Below are 20,746 nucleotides of genomic sequence, written 5' to 3'. Positions count from 1 at the left end.
TAATAACACATTAATACACATAATTTATTATAAATATGATATAATACAGACGTAAATTTCCCAAATGTTACACAATCTATTCAGGAAGTGTCAAAATATACATAAATTTAAAGAAGAATATTAATGGCCAGATATGAATAGGAAAATTTTAGAATGGATTAGTAGGTGTTAAGCATATCAAAGAATTAAAGCGAAATATTAAAGACCTAGCGGATTATTGCAACCGTTAGAAATGCAGAATGAAAATGGGGGCATATTGCTCTGGATTTTATAGTTGGATTACCAAGAACGAAAGCGAACAACGACGCCATTTGGGTTATAGTGGATAAACTAATTAAGTCAGCTCATTTTCTACTTATTAATGGAAGATTTTCATTGGACAAGTTGGTTGACATGTAATTGAAGGAGATAGTAGTTTGTCATGAAGTTCCCGTGTCTATTGTATTTGACCAAGATTCAAAATTTAATTCAAGGTTTTAGAAAAGTTATCAAGAATTTTTGAGGAGCTAAGTTGAATATAAGTACAACTTATCATCCACAGACTAATGGCCAAAGTGAAAGAACGATCCAGACAGTTGAAGTTATGCGATGTGTTTGTGCCAATGGTTTTAGAAGAAATTGAGATGAAGTCGGAAAACGTGAGATACTTGGACTAGAGTTGGTACAACAGATGAAGGATGTTGTCGAGATCATTTAGAAAAGGGTTAAGTGCAGCACATGATCGTCAAGGAAAATATGCAGATCAAGCTAGAAAGAACATGGAGTTTGAAGAAGGAGATTTAGTATTGTTAAAAATGTCACCGTGAAAGGGTTTATCCAGGATAGGAAAAGAAAGGGAAGCTGAGTCCTAGATACATTAGACCTTTTTGAAATTTTGAAACGTGTCGGCAAGGTAGCATACGAATTGGCGTTACCCCCACATATGGAGCATATTCATAATGTTTTTCATATGGCAATATTTAAAAAGTATAATCCAGAATTCTAGGCATGCGATAGGATATGAGCCGATAGAACTTCGGGCAGAGTTGTCCTATGTTGAGAATCCATTAGAGATCATAGAAAATAGTGAGAAAGTGTTAAAAATAAATTTGTAAAGTTAGTAAGAGTATTGTGGAGAAACCCAAGGGTTGAAGAATCAAACTGGGAGCTAGAAAGTGATATGCGAGAAAAGTACCCTCGTTTGTTTACTTGGGAGATTCTGAGGATAGAATCCTTTTAAGGGGGGCAGGATGTAATATCCGGGATATATCGTATAATTATTTTTATCAATAAATAAATATTATGTGATTATTATGTGAATTTTGGTGAATTATCTGTGGAGTGGTATTTGTGTTTAGATGTTTAAATGTGATAAAATTTGGGTATTTCAATTTTTATATGTCCAAAATAAAGTATAGATAATTTTAATATTTTTATATTAATTTTTATGTTGTTACAGATTTAATAAATTATTTTTCCGAGTATTTATAATTTTTTTTTATAACCAGGAATCGCCCGACTTCAACCGTTTTTACAACCCGGAAGTCTCGGGAAAACTCCTTTCTAACCTAATTTGATTATTCCGAGCATTTCCCGTGTTTTAACTTTTTCGATCCGAAATACAGTTTTCCCCGTGCGGGTCCCGGCGCAATATTTTTGATACAAAGTTCATTTCGGTAAATCGGTAAAACCCGTATTTTCGAGAAATGTGATATTTTGATTTAACTATTATATTATCTTCTCGTAATTCGTGTAACCAAAGCGTTGAGACCAAAACTGCATTTACAAAAAGTCTGGTTTTGATAATTATCCTAAAACCGGTACCGAATTGGATCTGTTTTATATCCGATATGATCCAACAGGATACCAATATTCCGTAATTATAAATAGCCCTTAACGTATTTTATTTTGTAAAGATAATCAAACAGTAAAAATATAAAATTTTCAGAGAAAAATTATAATATTTATAGTGTTCTTGAGAATCAAACCTAAGTTTGAAAGTGTTATTGATATCGGATTTTGGAGTTCAAGTAACCAAAATGAAGGTCTTGGAGAGTACTATCAGATTCAATAACCTATTTCACTACCGAATCATCTGGTATTTTTCTATATTTTTCTTTAAATTCGAATTATTTTGGGTTTTATTATGAATTTTTTATTTTGATGTTGTTTGTCTGATTTAATGCTTGCATGTTGTAGATACTTTGATTCTGGTCATTTTGGTATGTTATAATAGCAATTTGGAGTTCAATAAAATGCTCAAAATTGAGTTTAATTTTCGACTTATGAAATTAGGGTTCTTAATTCGTATGAATGTTATGATTTTCGACTTATGAAATTAGGGTTCTTAATTCGTATGAATGTTTTCAATTGAATTTGGGGGTTTTTGATCTAGGGGTTATTAGCTTGATTAGTTGGTATCAGTGTGTAGAACTTGAAAAGAGGAATCTATTGGTGGTGGTTTCATAATATAAAACGATACCGGAGTTGGGCTGACCGGAGCAACGAAGAACTCGCCATCCGGCGAGTTTTCTTCGAGCTTTTACGGCCAACTCAGGGGTTATTAACTTGTTTTGATTGTATGAATAGATTCCTGGTGTCCTAAAGATGATATCTGGAGGTGATGGTGGTGTGACTGTACCTGGATCGCCTTATCCGACGAGACAGGGTCGTTTTCCGGCATGATGTGTAATTTTTGTAGTTTGGTCCCTGAGGTTTTGAAAACGAAATAGTTTGGTCCCTGAGATTTCCAGAAGTTGCAAATTTTGGATTCCTGTTTTGAAAATTTATAAAAATTATATTTTCTATTTATTTTAATTTTAGAAATTCATTTTTAATTATTGAAAATTCCAAAAATCATTATTTTAATTCCAAAAATTATTTTTAATTTAAAAATAAATATGAAGTATTTGATTAATTAATTTTAGTTAATAATTTAATTGGTCAATTAATTCAAATATTAATTTAATTAATTATTATTTTATTTTAATTGATTATTTAATTAGATTTAATTATTTCTTTTGATTTAAAAATTTCTAAAAATTGTTTCGAGCTTTAAAATTTTATTTAAAATTATTTTCAAGGCTCGATAATTATTATTAAATGATTTTAAAGTCAGATTCGAGTATTCGAACCATGTTAACTGTTTATAAATGACTATTCGACCCGTTTTAATTCCGAAAAATGTTCAAAAATTCATAATAAATACCAGAAAAATCATTTAACCCCGATTCTTCTTTGAAAGATTATTTTTATCGAATACCTTGCGTGCAATGTGCAATCTGATTGATGTGTTATATACCTTTGTGTTTATTATTTGACTATTTTGGTCGTAACTTTTAACCCGTAAATCGGATTTGGGTGAAACGAAGGGTAGATAAAAGCTTATGACGTCTATGTGACGATTAGAATAATATAAGATTGAGTATTGATAGATACTTGTGATGCTTAGCAAAGGAAACGAGGTGTAGAAAAGGAAAGCAAGAGATCAATAAATAGAACGAGGTGTAGAAAAAGAAAGCAAGTGATCAGTGAGTAGATACGAGACATAGAAAAAGAAGGCTAGTGGTTGTTGAGTAGAACTGTTAGACAAGTACAAGTAAAGTTGGAAATCATCTGTTATAAGGCAATTACTTCTGAACCTTCCTTGAGATATATTGCAACTATTCCTGAACTTCCTCGTAACATGTTGCTAGTAATCAAAATAGTCTTGTTTTATATTATAAGTGCTTTGAATCATTCCACCTTGAACCCTGATCACATCATTGAACTTTGAGTTGTAAGCCTTATCCTTTGTAAATCATCGATTGTTGATTTCCCAAAGATTAAACCATACAAATATGATACCACCTCACAAGTACATATACACCATATACCAAACACTGAGACAAAATTACTTGAACATACAGAAACTTATATACCTTATAATACCTTGTGACATCAAAGATCCACACCTTATATAATCTTTGAAATATTGTTCATCTGATACATGATACTTCTACAGGTTTGAAGTCGTTCTTCATATATATACCTTGATTTACCCTGGTGATACTCATAAATTGCTTTATACTTTGAGATAAATGTTTTATCAATGTTAATCATGATTCTGTTTTATTAGATTACAATGCTTATCATATTGAATTATTTTAGAATTGGATAGTTTTCTTTATGTGGACCAGATTCGTGGTCAGATCAGATTCGTGATCGTATTAGGCCAATGTGTGTCTTGAATCCAGTTTATAGAGCAGAGCCATGTGCCTTGCTCGGAGTTAGTGTGTGACTGATCAGCAGCCTAACCTTGGTTTTAAAATTTAAAATGAATATCAAAGTCTAATGACTATTTAACGAGAAACTTGATTCCTATAAATCATCTCAATTGATTATTGTTTAACCTCAGTTATTGTAATTATGACTTGTTGAGCTAGTTAGCTCACTCTTGCGAATCTGTTTATGTATTCTACAGTTAAAAAGGAAATGGTTGATAGCGGGGTTTCCCAGTCCAGCGTGCGAGCTAGGATTCCAGGTTGAGTTGGATCGAGCTAGCAGGAGCTTTATATTGTAGTTGAGATATGCAAGATAGTAAGAATAATTCCATTATCAGTTGTAAGTTAAACTAGTTGGGATTTGGTACAATGTAATAAAAGTTAATGTTGTGACTTGTTTTCATACTTTAACCTGTTGCGCTCCGTGGTTGTGTAAAGAAGGATCATTGTTTATAATATTTTATATACAGATTTATATATTGTATGTGCATTGTGAACCCCAAACTTCTGACCCGGGTTTGGAGGGCGTCACAGGAGTGTTAGTATATGAGGTTTGACGTATAGTTTCATCAGAAGCAAGCAAACGACAAAAAGCGTTAGAGCTGTACTCACCTCCCAAATCACAATGAAAACATTTAATGATAGCTTTATGTTGAGTTTTTATATGAGCTCTAAAATCTTTAAAAATATCCAAAAAATCAGACATACGCTTCATAAGATAAATCCATGTATAACCAGTAAAATCATCAATAAACGAAACATAATATCTAGATCCTCCTTTTGTGGGCATAAGAGCAGGTCCTCACACATCAGAATGCACAATATCAAACAGAGCAAGAGAATACGTAACACTCTTATGAAAAAATAAAGTAGCAAAGTTCGCTAATTTATAACCGCTACTGTCATAAATATCATGAGCTTTTAGTTGTACCAAGGCTCCATTTGAAACTAAAAATTGTAAACGAGATTTAGAAACATGACCTAAACGAGCATGTCATATGTAGAAGTCAGAAGAAAAATCACTTAAATGAAAAGATGATAAATCAACACTAGGAGTTTCCACAACAAATACATTGAGTTCATCCAAAACATAAAGTCCTCCCTGCTAACGACCTTTCCCAATTACTTTTTGAGATCTCGGATCCATAACACAACAAGTAGTAGAAAAAAAAAACCAAGTAACCAGATTCACATAATTGACTAACTGAAACAAGATTTAACTTCAGATCCGGAATATAATAAACATCAAAGAGAGATAATGTTGGGGTAACTACAGAACCAACACCTCGTAATGACATAGGAGTGCTATCAACAGTCATGATGGATAAAGATGAATCATCAGAAAATGAAAGACGACCAATGAGGAGACATGTGATGAGATGCACCTGAATCCATAATCCATAGAGAAAAAAATAAACTTGAAGTACCAGTTGACAAAACAATTGTTGATGATGATGAGACATTCATGTCAAAATATTGCTGAAACTAAACTCAAACCAAATCAGAAATAAAGTCGAATCCAAATTCAACACCAAATCTATACTGTATTCAAATTCAATCAAGAAACCAAAACCGAAATCAAATCCAAACTCAAATAACCAATTTCTATCCAAAATAAATCTGAAAGTAGATCGAAAACCAATTTCAATTCCGATTGCAAAACCAAAACTAATATCAAATCTCAAGCAGATAAATCAATTATTACTACAATTGTAACATCCCAATAATCGAGTACTACAAAATTCAATCAATCAAATAACCAAAATTACAAGATCAACAACGATGAAAAGAATGACCTAAAAGTAAACAGTAACTTGTTGGAACCATCAAAAAATCGATTTCTGGAACTCCAAATACGATCTCCACCGTCCAAAATTTAGATACTGATGCAAAGAAGGCGTGGTTAAAATTTCAGGATGATTCAACGGTTGTAACTTCGGGGGAATCGTAAAAACAAGTTGGCTGATCTGGGTAGAAAATTTTCTGTTAATTTTCAAGAAACTTTTGTTGTTGTAACGCAACTCTATCTATTTAATGATTCAACTAAACTTCCACGATCACTCGAAACCTAGCTCTTGATACCATGTTAACTTTAGAGATATAATACGAACGTAAAACTTTATTACAATCAACGCAAAATTTATAATACATGTCCGAACTTATATAGAAAATCAATTTAAGTTAAATACCGAAAATATCCTAATATATATATATGATATAATAATAAATATATATATATATATATATATATATTCTAACAGTGAGATCATTCCAGATCTACTTGGCACTAATAAGATACACATCTGTGATGAAACGAAAATTAGCAGCCATGAAATGATAAGGCCATTAATTCTCATCCACAAAGCAAGTTGAGGAGATGTATCTGCATGTCTCGCTTGAGTTCCATATGTAAAGCCTAATTTCAGTTTTGCAGATAGGGGAATTCTAATTGATCTATTCAAATGATTATAATTTTGATTGTGTAACACTTCTGAAACTAGTGCAAGATCAGGATGATCAGCTGCACCTAAGTAGCATGGATGATTATATATCTATTACAACTGTAGATATCATTGATGGCTGATTCTGAGCTTGATTTTTGGAATTGTGTGTAAGTTTGCGTATTAAGAACAACCTGGCTCTAATACCATGAAAGTTGTAGACATGAAACTCCATAAATGAAGTTGAAGAATGCATGAAGAAGAAGACCGAAGAGAACTCTATTATTGAAGATGATTGTAGAAAATTGTATGCAAACTTTACTTGATAACTAATTACATATCAAATCTACACACTAAATACTGTAAAAGGACTCTTTTAGAAGATCTAAATGTAACAAACTTTTGTTGCTCAGTTTGTCTAACAGAATTTGGCGCCAAGTCTCAGCTTTCAGCTTGCTGTTTTTTTATCATACAGTTTGATAATGGCTCACTGTTAGGTGAGCCTGAACTTGAACATTCTTCCTTTATATCTGTAACAAATACTTTTTATATTAGCAAAAATTTCAAGTTAAAGAAGATATAATTTATAAATAATTTATACATATGAGATTCCATTACAAAACAAAAAAAAAATAAGTAATATGCTACTCAACCTATTTAAATATATAAATAATTTGGGGGAATTAACATGCTAAAAAATATAGATTCCGGCGGGCAGAAAAATAGTAGTAGACTGTCGGAATGGCTTGTATAATAAGAGGTTAGTATTAGTTTTGCCTTATTTCAGGGAGCTGGTGGATTGGTACACACAACACTAACACAACTTCTAGAGAGATTCTCCCGTCTAAGCTTAAGGGACAAATGTAAACGGAAGGAACCGGTCAAATCTTTGTTTTAAGCCACAAGTACATGCACATTTTGTAGCTAAATTATCACAACCTCACGAACATAACTGTCCTACTACAATATATACAAACACTACTTCATCCTCTTCATTTGAATTTAGTAGCATTTTTCATTTCACTTAAGCTATTGTTACTCAAAACTACCCATCTCAATTTATCTGTTCTGTACGTGTCTCTCTAGCTACGTATGTACAGAGATACACAATGACGACAAAGCCTTACCATTCTATAATCCTCTTTCTTGCCACTCTCTACTTGTTATCCGTCATTCACATTGTTCGAGCCCAAGCCCCGAAAGGATCCTCCAAAGATTTTAGAGTTCAAGGGCAGGTATACTGCGATGTATGCCGTGCCAAGTTCATTACCAAACTTAGCACATTTATGAAAGGTACATAATCATTTCCATAATTTACGATACTTTTGAAACCTTGTTGTCTATCAAACAATTGATACATTTTTAGGCTTGTAGCACTATATGTTGTTGAAATGTTAACATTATGATTGCATGGTTTGTGCACATGACAGGTGCAACCGTACGTATGGAATGCAGAGATCGAGAGCAAGATACCAAATTGTCATTCACTGGCGAAGCCACCACTGATGCTAGCGGAACATACCACATTGCTGTGACAGGAGATCACGAGGACGACATTTGTGCGATTAAACTGATAAAAAGCCCCGATCCTGAATGTTCCGAGATCCCTCCAGAAAAGTTTGCAAAAGATATCGCAAGAGTTTCTCTTACGAAAAACAGTGGCATGTCTTCAGACGTTCGTATGGCTAATCCAATAGGCTTTCTGAAAAAGAATCCACCCCAAGAATGCAAAAGGCTACTTGACGAACTTGGTGTTGTTCCCGCTCGCTAAACTTTATGAGCTCCCTAAACATTATCAGAGATAAAGATCTTATTATTACTACTTTATAATAAAATGTCAATGGACATTTTCACCGCAATTTTTTTTTGGGTGTTTGTATGCTTACGAGAAATAGAACTAAAATTTATATTTTATAAATGAGAATAAGCACGATAGCTAGTTTTCGTTTGCCTTGTTCTTATATATAATGAAAGAAAAATGTGTAGATACCAAATTGGGTACAGAAACATTTTAGCAAATGACATGTTTTATATCTTGATGGCCTGTAACTCAATTAAGTACTGTAATGTACTCACATGTGTTAACACACCCATATCACTCAATAAAAAAAAATTACACGGCCATATATAGCATCAACGTCACATCACATCATTTTTGTAACAGTTTGTGGTATCATAATTTGGTACCTATTGCATGATCTATATGTTCATTTCAAATGGACAAGAAAAAAGAATTACAACCTGCAACTGCAATAAACTAAAATTGCGCTTATTCTACTCCTCAAAATGGATGGGCAATAATTTTTATATTTATAAGTGTTATCGTTATTTGATTAATTTCTGAGTCTCGATAGTTCAATATATGTACGTGCACCGACACAAACTAGCAAGATCACTAAACATTTTACAATACTTAGTCGGGAAATAATTGATTTGATCCGGAGAGGGCATCAACATTTACCAACTTTCGGCACCTGAGATACTTTTCCGCCTTTTCGCAGGAAAAACATTCCGGTAATCTGCAGCTGCACCCGCTACTGCAGCCACATTCCACTCCTCCACAGTCCAATTAAAATCAAACTGCATCCCCGCAGTGGCATCAAACAAACTGCACTCAGAAAACCCTTCAAGTACCCCGCAAGGAGGCTTATTTTTTCGACGACCAGCTCCAACAGGAACGTTCCTAAGAGCACCACCAGCTGTCCAATACCTTTGGCACCCCTTACAAAAGTGACGTGGTTGGTTAACATTATAGTTGTTGAAGTAACAAAACTTAGTTTCCATGCTTTTGCATCTAGGGCATGGTATGATCTTATCGGGCTTTTTGTCGATAAGCTGATCTTTATCTTTGTTTACAACCTCTTCATTCTTCACTACTTGTGCCTCTTGCAATATTGTCTTGCCAAAGAGCTTGAGTTTTGGTAAATCTTTGTTGTTGTCAACTTTGGCCATTGTGGAACAAATAGAGGAATGAGAGGGGAGATGATATAATTTCTAAATGAGTGACAACATGTTCATGTTGGATGGATATAAGTGAGATGTGGATCAGCTTAATATATACACGCATGAAACAGATATGTTGATATTAACAATTAAAGGATAAAGTTCATGGAGGAGAGGTGTCAAAGCTAGAGTAGCTAAAAGGAAGGAAAAAGTTCATGATCTGACTAGGAGAAGAATCATATGCCCCTCACAATGATGCACTTATTACTCTTTTCTGTTATCCCTTTAAATGTGTCTTATACAAACACAAAATTACATATGTTTCACAAACTTGCCCATAGTTTTAGGAGACTCAAACTTTAGAATAAAAGGTTATTCATAATCCAATGGCTCACTATACAGTATTTTAGTATTTTCACCTTGGCATTTATTATTCACAGAAATTTAGTTGTAACAATCTTCTGCAAGGAAATATATTAAATTTTCCCCATATTTTTGTATTTTATATACTTTCCCTTAGTAGAGGAAGCTAAATATCTAGACACGGGAATCGAACTCTCTCCCTTGAACAAACCAACATCTCAACAACTGCAACAATATTTTGTCCATTATACCTAGCTCCTAGGTCTCCACTGGCATGCACAAACATTAACAAATGAGAAGTGAAACTGCAACGATTTGCAAATAAATCTCAACTTTACCAAAAAGAAATCGTAAAAATATGCGAATATGGTAATAGATACAATGTGTTTGTGACAAGGAGTAAAGACGCATAAAATGTATGTATGTGATTCTAAAAGTTGATGCTGAGCTTTTTATCCACATCATAATTAGCTTCATTCGATGTTAGTTTTAAAGAAAGAGTCGTGGTTTAAAGTGAAACCAGTACTTAAGTTGCGTACAAAGTTGTGTGAAAGTGGGAGCATAAAACATATATATTAGAGGCATAATATGTTAAAGTATAAAGGTGAAGAAGCAATTCTCAGTTGAGAAATTCTCTAGAAAAAAACAACCACTTTTTCGGTATTTTGTGTGTGGATTAGTGAAAGATAAATGTTTTTGGCTCTTCATAATGGTGTGTGCTTTAAATCTAAAGGTTTTCTTAATAGCTTTCTGAGTCATTTTTAATGGGGAAATCACCACTAATCTCAAATAACTGGTTCATATTTTTAATTAATGTTTGATTATTTTTCAGAAAGAGACTATTATTCTGAGATGGAAAAATTCATTAGTGATATGAGTAAACGAAATTATTATTTTAATTTCGTTATTATGTTAGTCTATGGTTCTATATATCAATTTTGTAGAACAAACGTCTAGCTAAAGTAAGAAAGAAAAACTGGGATTAGTGATCTGAAAACAGGGTTGTGGAACATATTTTACAAAAAATTGCTTTAAATTGATCAAGTACATAATGGCCTTTCTTTTTCTCCTTTAATTATATGCTTTTCTCATGCAGCCATTTGTTTAGATTGATTTGATCAGCACTAATAAAAACTTGTGAGCAAACACATCTATTGCTTTATGCATAAAGTGAAAGAAGCTTTATGCTAAAAACTTATTCCATAAAACCTAATTAACAACATACACGTTTGATCTACTGTATTGTGGAATTCTCATGTCAGAGATTTCGAGTTGAATCCTCACTAATTTCTACACAAATGTGGATTATAAGACATTGGTTAAGAATTGCTAACTTTATACATCAGATCTTGGATTTACATGATTAGCACACTGTTTTTGAATTGTTTGCAGTATAAACAGTCGTCTAATGATTTTAACCCGGTATATGAATTGCTGTGATTTTTTTACATTTCATGCACATCACCATGTTCAACGTTTTATGCATTCCTGTTGAGAAGAATGCGGGCTTGTAAAGAGTGAGGACTGGATTAATACAAAACAATCAAGCTTCAAACAGAAAGGCTCCAACATCTAGGCATTGATCCACCCTTTGTTCATGCTTAAAACTTATAAGCAACAGCATCAGCATACTTTTCTGCTACTTTCCTCAAAAAATCTACAACCTCTGTGCCTGCGCTTGGTTTCTTTCCGACACTGAAAACACTTGCAACTGCACAACTCTTTTATTACTCCATGTAATATACAACCAAGAATTTATAGAGGATCCCCAAAACCGGAATATGCTCATAAGAGGTCTAACACATTAAACTATGTTTCCGGGGAAGGAAAAGATAAATCTGTGACTGTAACGCCTTGCAAACCAAAGAACGACTTTATACCGGATGAATTTGTCAAGTGAATTTTTTTATTTAATTGTTTATTGCTAATGGGAAGAAGAGTACTGTTTATTCCTTTTAGGCACTAGTGAAATTAGGGATACATAGCAGTGAAACTCACTTTCTGACCCAAACTTTACCATAAAAAAATACTACTTGATGATATCACCTAATGCAGATACAGAAGATATACCCTACAAAACAATTACAAATGGATTGAACGATGATTTATCACATATATATCATAGCACTACCAAAAAATTCAAGATCCAACACACGCTGCTGGCTTCAGATAACATTTGAATCACTCCTCGCTCCAACTATCATCATCGCTTGCAACAGCCTGAAAAATACGCCGGATGTCAGATAAAGGATGTAAGAGGTGCAAACGTTAAAATTGATGCATATACAGAGGTGGAGGGAACCTGGCGAATTGCATTTGCCTTCTCCAAAATTGCAGTGACTGACACATTTGCAGGCGCACCTAGGGTAAGGTTAGGCCGTTCAGTGACTGTGGGCCTAAGACTGAATGACTGGAACAGGAAATTTATAAGGCACAACTTAACAGGAGCTAAAAATTATCTTCATAGAATTACTTCAACTTGACCTTTGCAACATTTTAAAAATATGGGGTCACTTCACATAAACTAAAATAAGTTGAACAATTGCGGATGGACCCGATAACAAACGGGATAGCTACAGCCTCTGAAACCAATAGCTATCTACCACATTATGAAAGAAAAATAAATATATGAATATGATCATAGTTGTTCTTAAGTAATTCCACATGGCCAGTATACAAAAATTTGGTCTTTTTTGTGAGCAATTTATCTCAAATATACAAAAGTAACTGTTATCATATTATTGGACATGCAAAAATGGTTAAGATGATAATCATTAGAAAACCTCATTGGAAGGATAAAACATATGTTTACTTTTTAGTTGTAACTACAATGTGCAATTAAACTCATTAGGTATTGCATATACAAGTCTACCATGAGTTCAAGAGTAATTGGGGCGTAATTTTCCACAAGAAACTGGATTATATGCTATGAATAACCACCGAACAGATCATGCGAAAAAGGTCATAGCGTGATATAAATTATATTAATACATCTTTTACTCTTTTAAAACAAATTTTCCTCTTTTTGATGTACTACTGAATTTCTTTTTGTATTTTCCAATGCATTTATAAGATTACGTAGTTGTCTTCACTACAATATAATATTCAAATTCCTAATTCGTGATCTTAAATACTCTTCAGTTTCAAAATCAGTTGTCAGTTATCCAACATCCTGACCGTGATCATCTTTAGTATTCTCTAATTGCAAAATCACCTACATAAACTCCTAGAGGAAATTTAGGATGGGTCTAGAAAACCATGTATTTGCTATAATACAATATCTCACTCCTCTTCCTTAAAGTTTGTTCTTCTTTAACAACGTTTAAGTCTTCAAAATTTGCATGTGATACAATTTGGTTTTTCTGGTATCCAATATTTAAGTATGGACTGCTATTTCTCTACTTAAGATCATCCATAGACCATAGCCTTAAAGCCCCCACCTTGGCCCCACTAATTCCCCCGCTGAATTGGTACAAGGACCTCAATATCGTTTCTTAGGTGATTGGCTCTACTTGGCTCCAAATTTCAGTTGATGCTTAAAAACAATTGCAGGTTAGTGTTGACAGTAAGTAAATTCATCTACAGTAACACCTTCAAAAAGATACTCACTTTTGTCCTAATTTGTTGGAGGAAATCTTCTTTTTCTTCTACCACCTTGCTATTTAGGGATTGATTAGCAGCCTTATGTACATTGACTTTCTGGACATCTGGATGCTGCATGTATCATATTAGCAAACCATGTTTAAGTTATGTTAGTTCTTCATCATTCAATGTTTATATGCACAAACCCATTTGACGATCTAACTGCAGGAAAATATATAACTGTGGAAGTACCTTTCTATTTGTTGTACATGCAACTGCCTCAGTATTGTCGTGATTAACTGGTGCTGGTTTCGGTTGCTGGGAGATTGTTGAAGTTGAAAGCTTATAGAACTCATGTGCTGAGCCTTCAAAAGAAGGAATTTGTTTGTCCATTGACATATCTGGGTCTGGTTTCATACCCCGCCACTCCACTGGAGGGAGAGGAGGAGGTGGAGGAGCAGGATCATTGGAAAATTCTGAATCTAGTTGAGACTTTGTTTCATTATCATCGTGTAAATCCTTCTTGAATGAATTACTCAGAATATCAAAACTCGGTAGATCTGTTTGAGTATGTTCCGTAACAGTTTCATTATACAAGTTTTGATGTTTGCTTGCGTTAGTGCTTAATCCATCAGCTATTCTACCAGTATCCAAGTTGCTTGAAACTGATTCTGTTGAGTTTTCACAGAAAGCATCATATCTAGCATTATCATCGCATCTAGTAGATTCTCTGGTTTCCCATTCCTCAGAATCTGATTCAGAATAATGACTAAGACAATCATCTGACCCATGAGGAGAAGAATCACAGAAAGTATCATCATCGGAATCTGAAACAACGTCCTGCAATGAAATTGATTCCTCTGGGACTAATTGAAACGTAGGAAACACATCTTTACTACTTTCCTGAGACTCACTTCCATTAGGAAACTTCAATTTCAGTTTGGATATCTCAAATCCGTCTATAGGCTGAAAAGATATTTTCATATGTTCAAGCGGTGGTGATGACGCAGGTGACATAAATGTAGACTCACTTCCGAACTGCTCTATGAAGGTCCTCCCAGAGAAGGTTTGAAATGCATGATGCACGCTCTTTCGTTCAGAAACACCAGTTGTGGAAGAGCTGAGACGATTGTCATCACTAAAAGAAGAAGCTTTACCTTGACCATTTGCAAATAAATTACTGCCTACTTCAAAAATCCGAGATGAAGATTCAAGAGATTTAGCAGCTTCAACTTCTATATTTTTTTGTTTTTTAGTTCCCGGTACCATTCTACTGTTTTCAGAGAGAAAAGGATTGTGGGACTGATTAGAGCTAAAACTATGGTGAAGATTGGTCGAACGTTCATTTATGCTATTTGTAGGAGGTTGCAAAGATCTCAAAGATGATTTCATGATAGAGATACTATCTTCCTGATCATCACGGAAAGATGCGGTGCATTTAGCACTACGATCCTGTTTGGAAATTTTGGAATTTTGGAAGATGTTGGTTCCTAATGCATTTTCCTCACCATTAAGAATGTTACCCCGGCTTGAAGGAACCATGGCGTCATCATGAACACAATCCAAGGCACTGAAATCTGGAGGTTTTGATGGTTGAAGTCCTAGTAGTCCACCATTCGTCCAAAAATTTATTCCAGTAACACCAGGAGCACCTGAAGGAGACTTTTGTGACTTTGAAGGGCTGCTTAATCCCGTCTCGCTCTTCAGAGACTGCACAATAGGTTCAGTTGGGATGGAGGACGATAAATTTCCGGAGATAGATTCTGCATTAGGACCAGTGATATCATCATCCTCGATTACATCACTGGAAGGCAAACTCTCCAGATTTGATGATTTTCCTGTGTCACAAGGAGACGGTACCCTTACATAACATTCTGAGGTGGTAGAACTAGGCTTAGCGATGGATGTTTTTTCGCTTAAGAAGCAGTCAGGTTCAAGGGGAATTGAGTCATGGTTATCTTCTGAACTAGCTATGTTTGTGGAGAAGTGAGATGGAACATTAGAATTAAGATTTGATAAAGTGCTATTCATGTGCTGTGTAAGCTCATGTATACTCTTATCCACTGCAACGATATTTAAAGCTGAAAGATGCTCCAGTTCTCGCTTTGTCTGACACTCTAAATCAGTTTCAGATTCTGACTCAATGGTATTAAGTGCATCCATGAAATTGTCTGTCTCACTGTCAATGTCATCAAGTTGATTCGCACCAGTGACCGATTTTGGCGTGCTATCATTGCTGCAATAATCAACTTTAAAATTAGTAGCTTCTCCTTCTAAAGGATCTGGATCGATATTCCTAGGCACGTCCAGGGATTCTTCAGAATTAGAATGTGGTCCTATAGGCTCCACTATTTCTATCTTTTCATCCCAACTGACACCAGAGGACCTCGCGCCAGTTTGTTCTTGAATACCATCAGCTACAGCTCTGCTTTCCTCATAGAGAGATTCATCAATGGTATCACTATGATTCATTGTCAACCGAGAAAATACTTCCTCCGGTTCACGTCCATCAAACTTTAAGGTGTAACTTGGGCTGGAAACACATTCTCCATATCCCGAAACTGTTCTAGAATCAAAAGAGTTGAACTGGTTTCCATTTTCAAATTTAGATGCAGCATCGTAAGTTGAGAAAGTCTGGGATGGAGAAGTCTCTCCACCAAAGTTTTTAGAAGCATAATGCATCCTGCTGCGTCAGATAATAGATTTTTGTATTAACATTAAAGAAGTTAAAATGAATAACAGAGGCTAGAACTCATATAATTAAGTGCAACATGGTAACATAGTACATACATAACATGGTACCTGCCACTGTGACTGGACGTGGGATGATTTAAATGCGTTGATCCGTCTACATTCTGAATCCATGTTTTCTTTTTCTGCTTCACTTTCTATTCAAGAACAAATTGCAATTCTAGTTACAAAATGTTACAGCAATAATTGAAATTAGCTCATAGTTTTCAAACTTCATGTAGAAATAAATATTTAAAAAGATCGGCCAACACAAAATGATGATAGCAGAACTGTCTGAACAACCAATGTGGTCTTATGTCTTCAGGAGTAAACCAAAAGAAGAAGGTTTAAGCAGTTCAAGACATACCTTCCTCCTACGAGCCTTCTTATCTCTTGTGAACTTTTCAGCATATGCCTCATCATAACCAGCCGAGGCTCTCTTAAAAAAGGTTGGATCTGAATATCTCTTTAGACAAGATCCTGGGCCACCGGTGTCAAACCTTAAATAGATGGTTAAACAGTTAAAAATCTTCAGTCACCACATATTATGCAAATTAAGAAGAATGGGTCATACTTGTCAAGCAAGTGCAGGCGTGGGGGACCACGGCATTCCTCGTATGAGTCCACAATGAACAGCGGCAAGTCACTACATATGAAGTGATTTCGTTCACCTTGGATATGTGCATGCCACTGGGAACCTGCGAATTAACTGCTTTCTGTAAAGGACTTGAAGAAGAAATTAGCATAGAAATATACAAATAGAACAGATTACAAATGTTAAGTTCACAAAACATTTCTTAACTGATAGTACAAGTCGACACACTTATACATAGCAAGCAGGTGTGTCTATATATTAGAAATCTCATCCACAAGAAGCTTACACCTTCCACTCCGTCACACTTATTTTTCAAACCATTGGTTAAGTTTCTTCAGAGTGAATCACTTGCAGTTCCCCATCATGTAACTATTATTTAAAAGGGATTATTAGAGATCAGTGATAAATTTATTAGTTATATTTTGAACACCCGAACTGTTGGAAAGCTTGGAGAAACAATAGTGAGCACCAGAACACCTTTTATTTTTGGCTTGATCCAAATATATTATGTAATAGGCAACTATTGTACTGTATTGCATCTACAAAGCCAATCATCTACGGAAGTCAAGGATCTGGAATTATCTTATTGTAGTATATATCTGGTTAATTGTGTAGATTTTATATGGTGAATATCCTAAAAATTTGTAGAGTTTGTAGCAGAATGTACTACTAAGAAGAGAAAACATCTACATCAGAATCTAAATTAAAATAAATATCATATTTCAGCTAAGATAGAGCTAATTCGTAGTTATCTTACTAAAAATAAGACTATTACCTATCTAGCACTGCTCAATTACGAAAAGGAAAAAAAGAAAGTTATTCTTAAACATGAGCCGTACCACTTGTGTAAGCAAAGTGTAAATGGCTTCTCTGGGCTAATAAAGTCTTTTCAAGAGGAGAAACTGCAGCTTCAATTTTTTGTGCACGAATCATCAACTTATGGCTTCTAGAAGATGTATTCATTACTTGTTCTTGCAGACCATGAAAAACCTCTGCTGCGAATCTATAGAAATAGAATATCCCATATCAGTACAGGAGTTGACAGAAGTCAACAAGTGCAAAACTAAACACTTGAAACAATAGAGGATAATTAATATGTCGCTATACAATTACACAGTTTCAATTTTTAGTAATGAATACATTTTTATTATCATATAGTTGTTTATCTTTAGGCTGGTGGACAATCACTAATTTTTCCTAGCCACGTGCCAATCTGAACAGAGCTTACTTTATAAGTAGCCTTACGTAATTTTAACTGTTTTTGTAGAAAGTAGAAATAGAACTGGTCTTATCACCACATGTAGAATCTGTCCTGCGACTCCTGCCCCACTTCAGTTGATCAGGATGCATGCCAAACCCCTATGGTCAAGGCTAAAATAGTTCAATTTGCAACCTAAACAACTTTAAAGCGGTGGTTTCTATTGGCTATGAACATTTAAGTTTTTATGTATTTGACCAATGACCAAGTAAATTTTCTATAATGGTATATTGTCAAGGAACCAATTACTCTAAAACCGAATGGCCCTTTACAGGATCTTATATTATTCTAACACTCCCCCTCACTCGAAAGCCCATTTATGGGTCGAAGAGTGGATCACGGGCGATGTTGGGGGTGGCCGGGATCGAACCTGAGTCCTCTGTCAGCCTGAGCTCTGATACCATGTCAAGGAACCAGTTACTCTAAAACCATTCCATGTCAAGGAACCAGTTACTCTAAAACCTCAAGGTGTTAGAGAATGGCCCTTTACAGGATATTATATTATTCTAACATATATACTTTAACTTCTGTGCTAAATGAATCCACCTTGAAGAGGATATTTGAAACAAGGTCAAAGATAGAAATCATAAACTTGAAACAAATGACTAATAAAAGTGTCAAATTAAGTACATCTAAAGAAAAAATTTAACATTTTAATAATTAGGAAAGGTAAATTTACTAGGGTCAGTATTTTTTATATAAATTAGAATTTTAATATAATTAACTATGACTATGCAATAAACATTCCATATAGTATCCACGATATTAAATAGATAATTATGTACGAGGCATTGCTTAGAAACCGCATAAGCAAACTCAGTGCCAGGCACCAATCCAAAACCATAATTCCCGTCAGTGCTAAGATTTAAAACTCACCAGGGGAGCATTTCAACTTAGGTTAACATTTGCAATCAACATACTCTTTGCAAGGGATATTAACTCGTCCAAAAGAAAAACTTGGAATGTAAAGTCTGATTAAAACACTAAAGCAAGAGGTGAACACTACAATCTGTTTAGGCAGCATCTATTCAACACATAATTTTGTTCCAATTTATACAAGTTGAGTACATAAACATTACAAACTAAACTTAGAGAACTAAAATCACAAAATTTTGAAAGTATACTCCCTTCATAATGAGAATAGATACCAGATTTAGAGTATAAAATTTATAACTCATTCCCACATCTGTATCCGGTTTGATAGATCTGGAGAAGTACATTTTTAGAATTTAAAACTGTAGAGTTGACAATAACTAGTACTTGAACTAAAATATGAGGAAATGACGACAAGGTCAAATTAATAGATGGGATGAATTGACTTTCAAAACTTAACCTATATCATTCAATTTAAAAGGAAAACTTTTGTACACCACGTCCTAAAAACTCTCATCCCAAAGCTGAGACATATGGTTGAATTTAAAAATAGGCCGAATTGACTTTCAAAATCCATATTATGTAATCCATTTTGAAATAGAAACTTTTATGCATCATATAACAAAATTAGTACCTCATTCGAAGAGTCCATCCTTTAAATTCTTAATACTCACCGGCACACATATATACGCATAAAAAAGACAAATCTTGAATCTGGCTTACGGTAACCACCTAATCATCTTTCAATACTTGCCCAATCTAACCTCAACAATAGTTAACGTTTTCAATACGAATACCTATCAGAGAAGATTTACATTCATCAAGTGTAGATATAGTACTATCTTCCACTTAATCATCCCAATTCACCTTAAAACCCGAGTCGAAACATTTCTAAATCTACTACATGCTCAATTCCTACTCTACCTCCAACTTCTCGAGAACTTAAACACTCAATTCCCTCTCTATAACTCACTAAGAAATAAAATCACAAAAATCAAATATCAATATCGGCTTTTCGAAAAACTAAAACAAACAATATGAATACATAAAACAAAATGAAAAAAACAAATATAAGAGTAAAAATAGAGGGGAAAAGTAAGTACTCAGCAAGATCGCCTAATTGACGGAGAATGCCAACAAGGCCAGCAACAGCAACACCATCGAGCAGTGCTTTTGGATCTTCATTGTCATTGTACAGCTCAGGGGTTGCTAATTTGTACTCATTTCGAACTGTTGTTCGAACTAGAGGCATGTTTTTCTCTATAGAATTACTAGAGGCATGTTTTTCTCTATAGAATTTAGGTGTTTGTGTTTGTCTCTCTAGGTTTTGTAATGAAGAGAGAGAGAGAGATGTTCTGTCTTTAAAACTGAGGTGTTTCTGTTTGTCTCTCTAGGTTTTGTAATGAAGAGAGAGAGAGAGAGAGATTAGGTGAGGTGAATGAAGTGGCTTAACTGCTCTGGAGAGTGATGGATGTACAAATTATTTGTCGATATTTAAAACAAGAACCCTTCGGACAAGGCCAATATCTGAAACAAAACAATGTCTAAACACCCTGTCAATTCAAAAATGACACATTAATGATACATTAATTAAAAAATCTCCCTTCAATATAATTAATTAATTTTATATTATCTAATTATACATTTTTACCATTTAAAATGCTTTAACTATTAGAAAATTGTATATACGGTATATATTTAAATACATTTACACTCGAAT

General features: G+C 34.3%; 2 protein-coding genes across 5 annotated transcripts; both read right to left on the bottom strand.

Moving 5' to 3' along the window:
• Window positions 1-7,999: 7,999 nt before the first annotated feature.
• LOC141676906 (cyclic dof factor 4-like) lies at window positions 8,000-9,861 on the bottom strand. Of its 2 annotated transcripts, none has more exons than XM_074482628.1 (2): window positions 9,157-9,861; window positions 8,000-8,467 (listed from the first exon to the last, which is right to left on the bottom strand). In XM_074482628.1, exons 1-2 carry the CDS (start codon window positions 9,632-9,634, stop codon window positions 8,457-8,459), a joined length of 489 nt encoding a protein of 162 aa, XP_074338729.1. In that variant the 5' UTR covers window positions 9,635-9,861; the 3' UTR covers window positions 8,000-8,456. The 2 variants fall into 2 exon arrangements, with proteins under 2 accessions (XP_074338729.1, XP_074338728.1); XM_074482627.1 differs by having other exon boundaries at window positions 8,037-8,467; window positions 9,144-9,855.
• Window positions 9,862-11,928: 2,067 nt separating this feature from the next.
• On the bottom strand, window positions 11,929-20,487 carry LOC141677204 (protein SCAR3-like). 3 transcript variants are annotated; one of them, XM_074483011.1, is made up of 9 exons: window positions 20,130-20,487; window positions 17,735-17,898; window positions 16,875-16,998; window positions 16,668-16,800; window positions 16,361-16,458; window positions 13,823-16,256; window positions 13,598-13,702; window positions 12,291-12,398; window positions 11,929-12,208 (listed from the first exon to the last, which is right to left on the bottom strand). In XM_074483011.1, the coding sequence occupies exons 1-9, from the start codon at window positions 20,276-20,278 to the stop codon at window positions 12,170-12,172; spliced, it is 3,354 nt and encodes a 1,117-aa protein (XP_074339112.1). In that variant the 5' UTR covers window positions 20,279-20,487; the 3' UTR covers window positions 11,929-12,169. The 3 variants fall into 3 exon arrangements, with proteins under 3 accessions (XP_074339112.1, XP_074339113.1, XP_074339114.1); XM_074483012.1 differs by having other exon boundaries at window positions 16,373-16,458; XM_074483013.1 differs by having other exon boundaries at window positions 13,823-16,253; window positions 16,373-16,458.
• Between the last annotated feature and the right edge of the window lie 259 nt (window positions 20,488-20,746).

The sequence above is a fragment of the Apium graveolens genome, chromosome 8 (assembly GCF_009905375.1).
Source record: "Apium graveolens cultivar Ventura chromosome 8, ASM990537v1, whole genome shotgun sequence".
NCBI lineage: Eukaryota > Viridiplantae > Streptophyta > Magnoliopsida > Apiales > Apiaceae > Apium > Apium graveolens.
The sequence above is the reverse complement of the archived record's forward strand: the minus strand, read 5'-3'. Positions and strand labels throughout refer to the sequence as shown.

Excerpts from the sequence above, each read along its gene's own strand:
- LOC141676906 (XM_074482627.1), bottom strand. The coding sequence starts at position 9,634 with ATGGCCAAAGTTGACAACAACAAAGATTTACCAAAACTCAAGCTCTTT. Across the intron at positions 8,468-9,143 it reads ATCTCAGGTGCCGAAAGTTG|GGAGCTCATAAAGTTTAGCG; the intron begins GTAAATGTTGAT and ends GATAATGTTTAG.
- LOC141677204 (XM_074483011.1), bottom strand. The coding sequence starts at position 20,278 with ATGCCTCTAGTTCGAACAACAGTTCGAAATGAGTACAAATTAGCAACC. Across the intron at positions 16,999-17,734 it reads ACACTTTGCTTACACAAGTG|GTTCCCAGTGGCATGCACAT; the intron begins GTACGGCTCATG and ends GTTAATTCGCAG. Across the intron at positions 13,703-13,822 it reads CATGTACAACAAATAGAAAG|CATCCAGATGTCCAGAAAGT; the intron begins GTACTTCCACAG and ends TGATACATGCAG.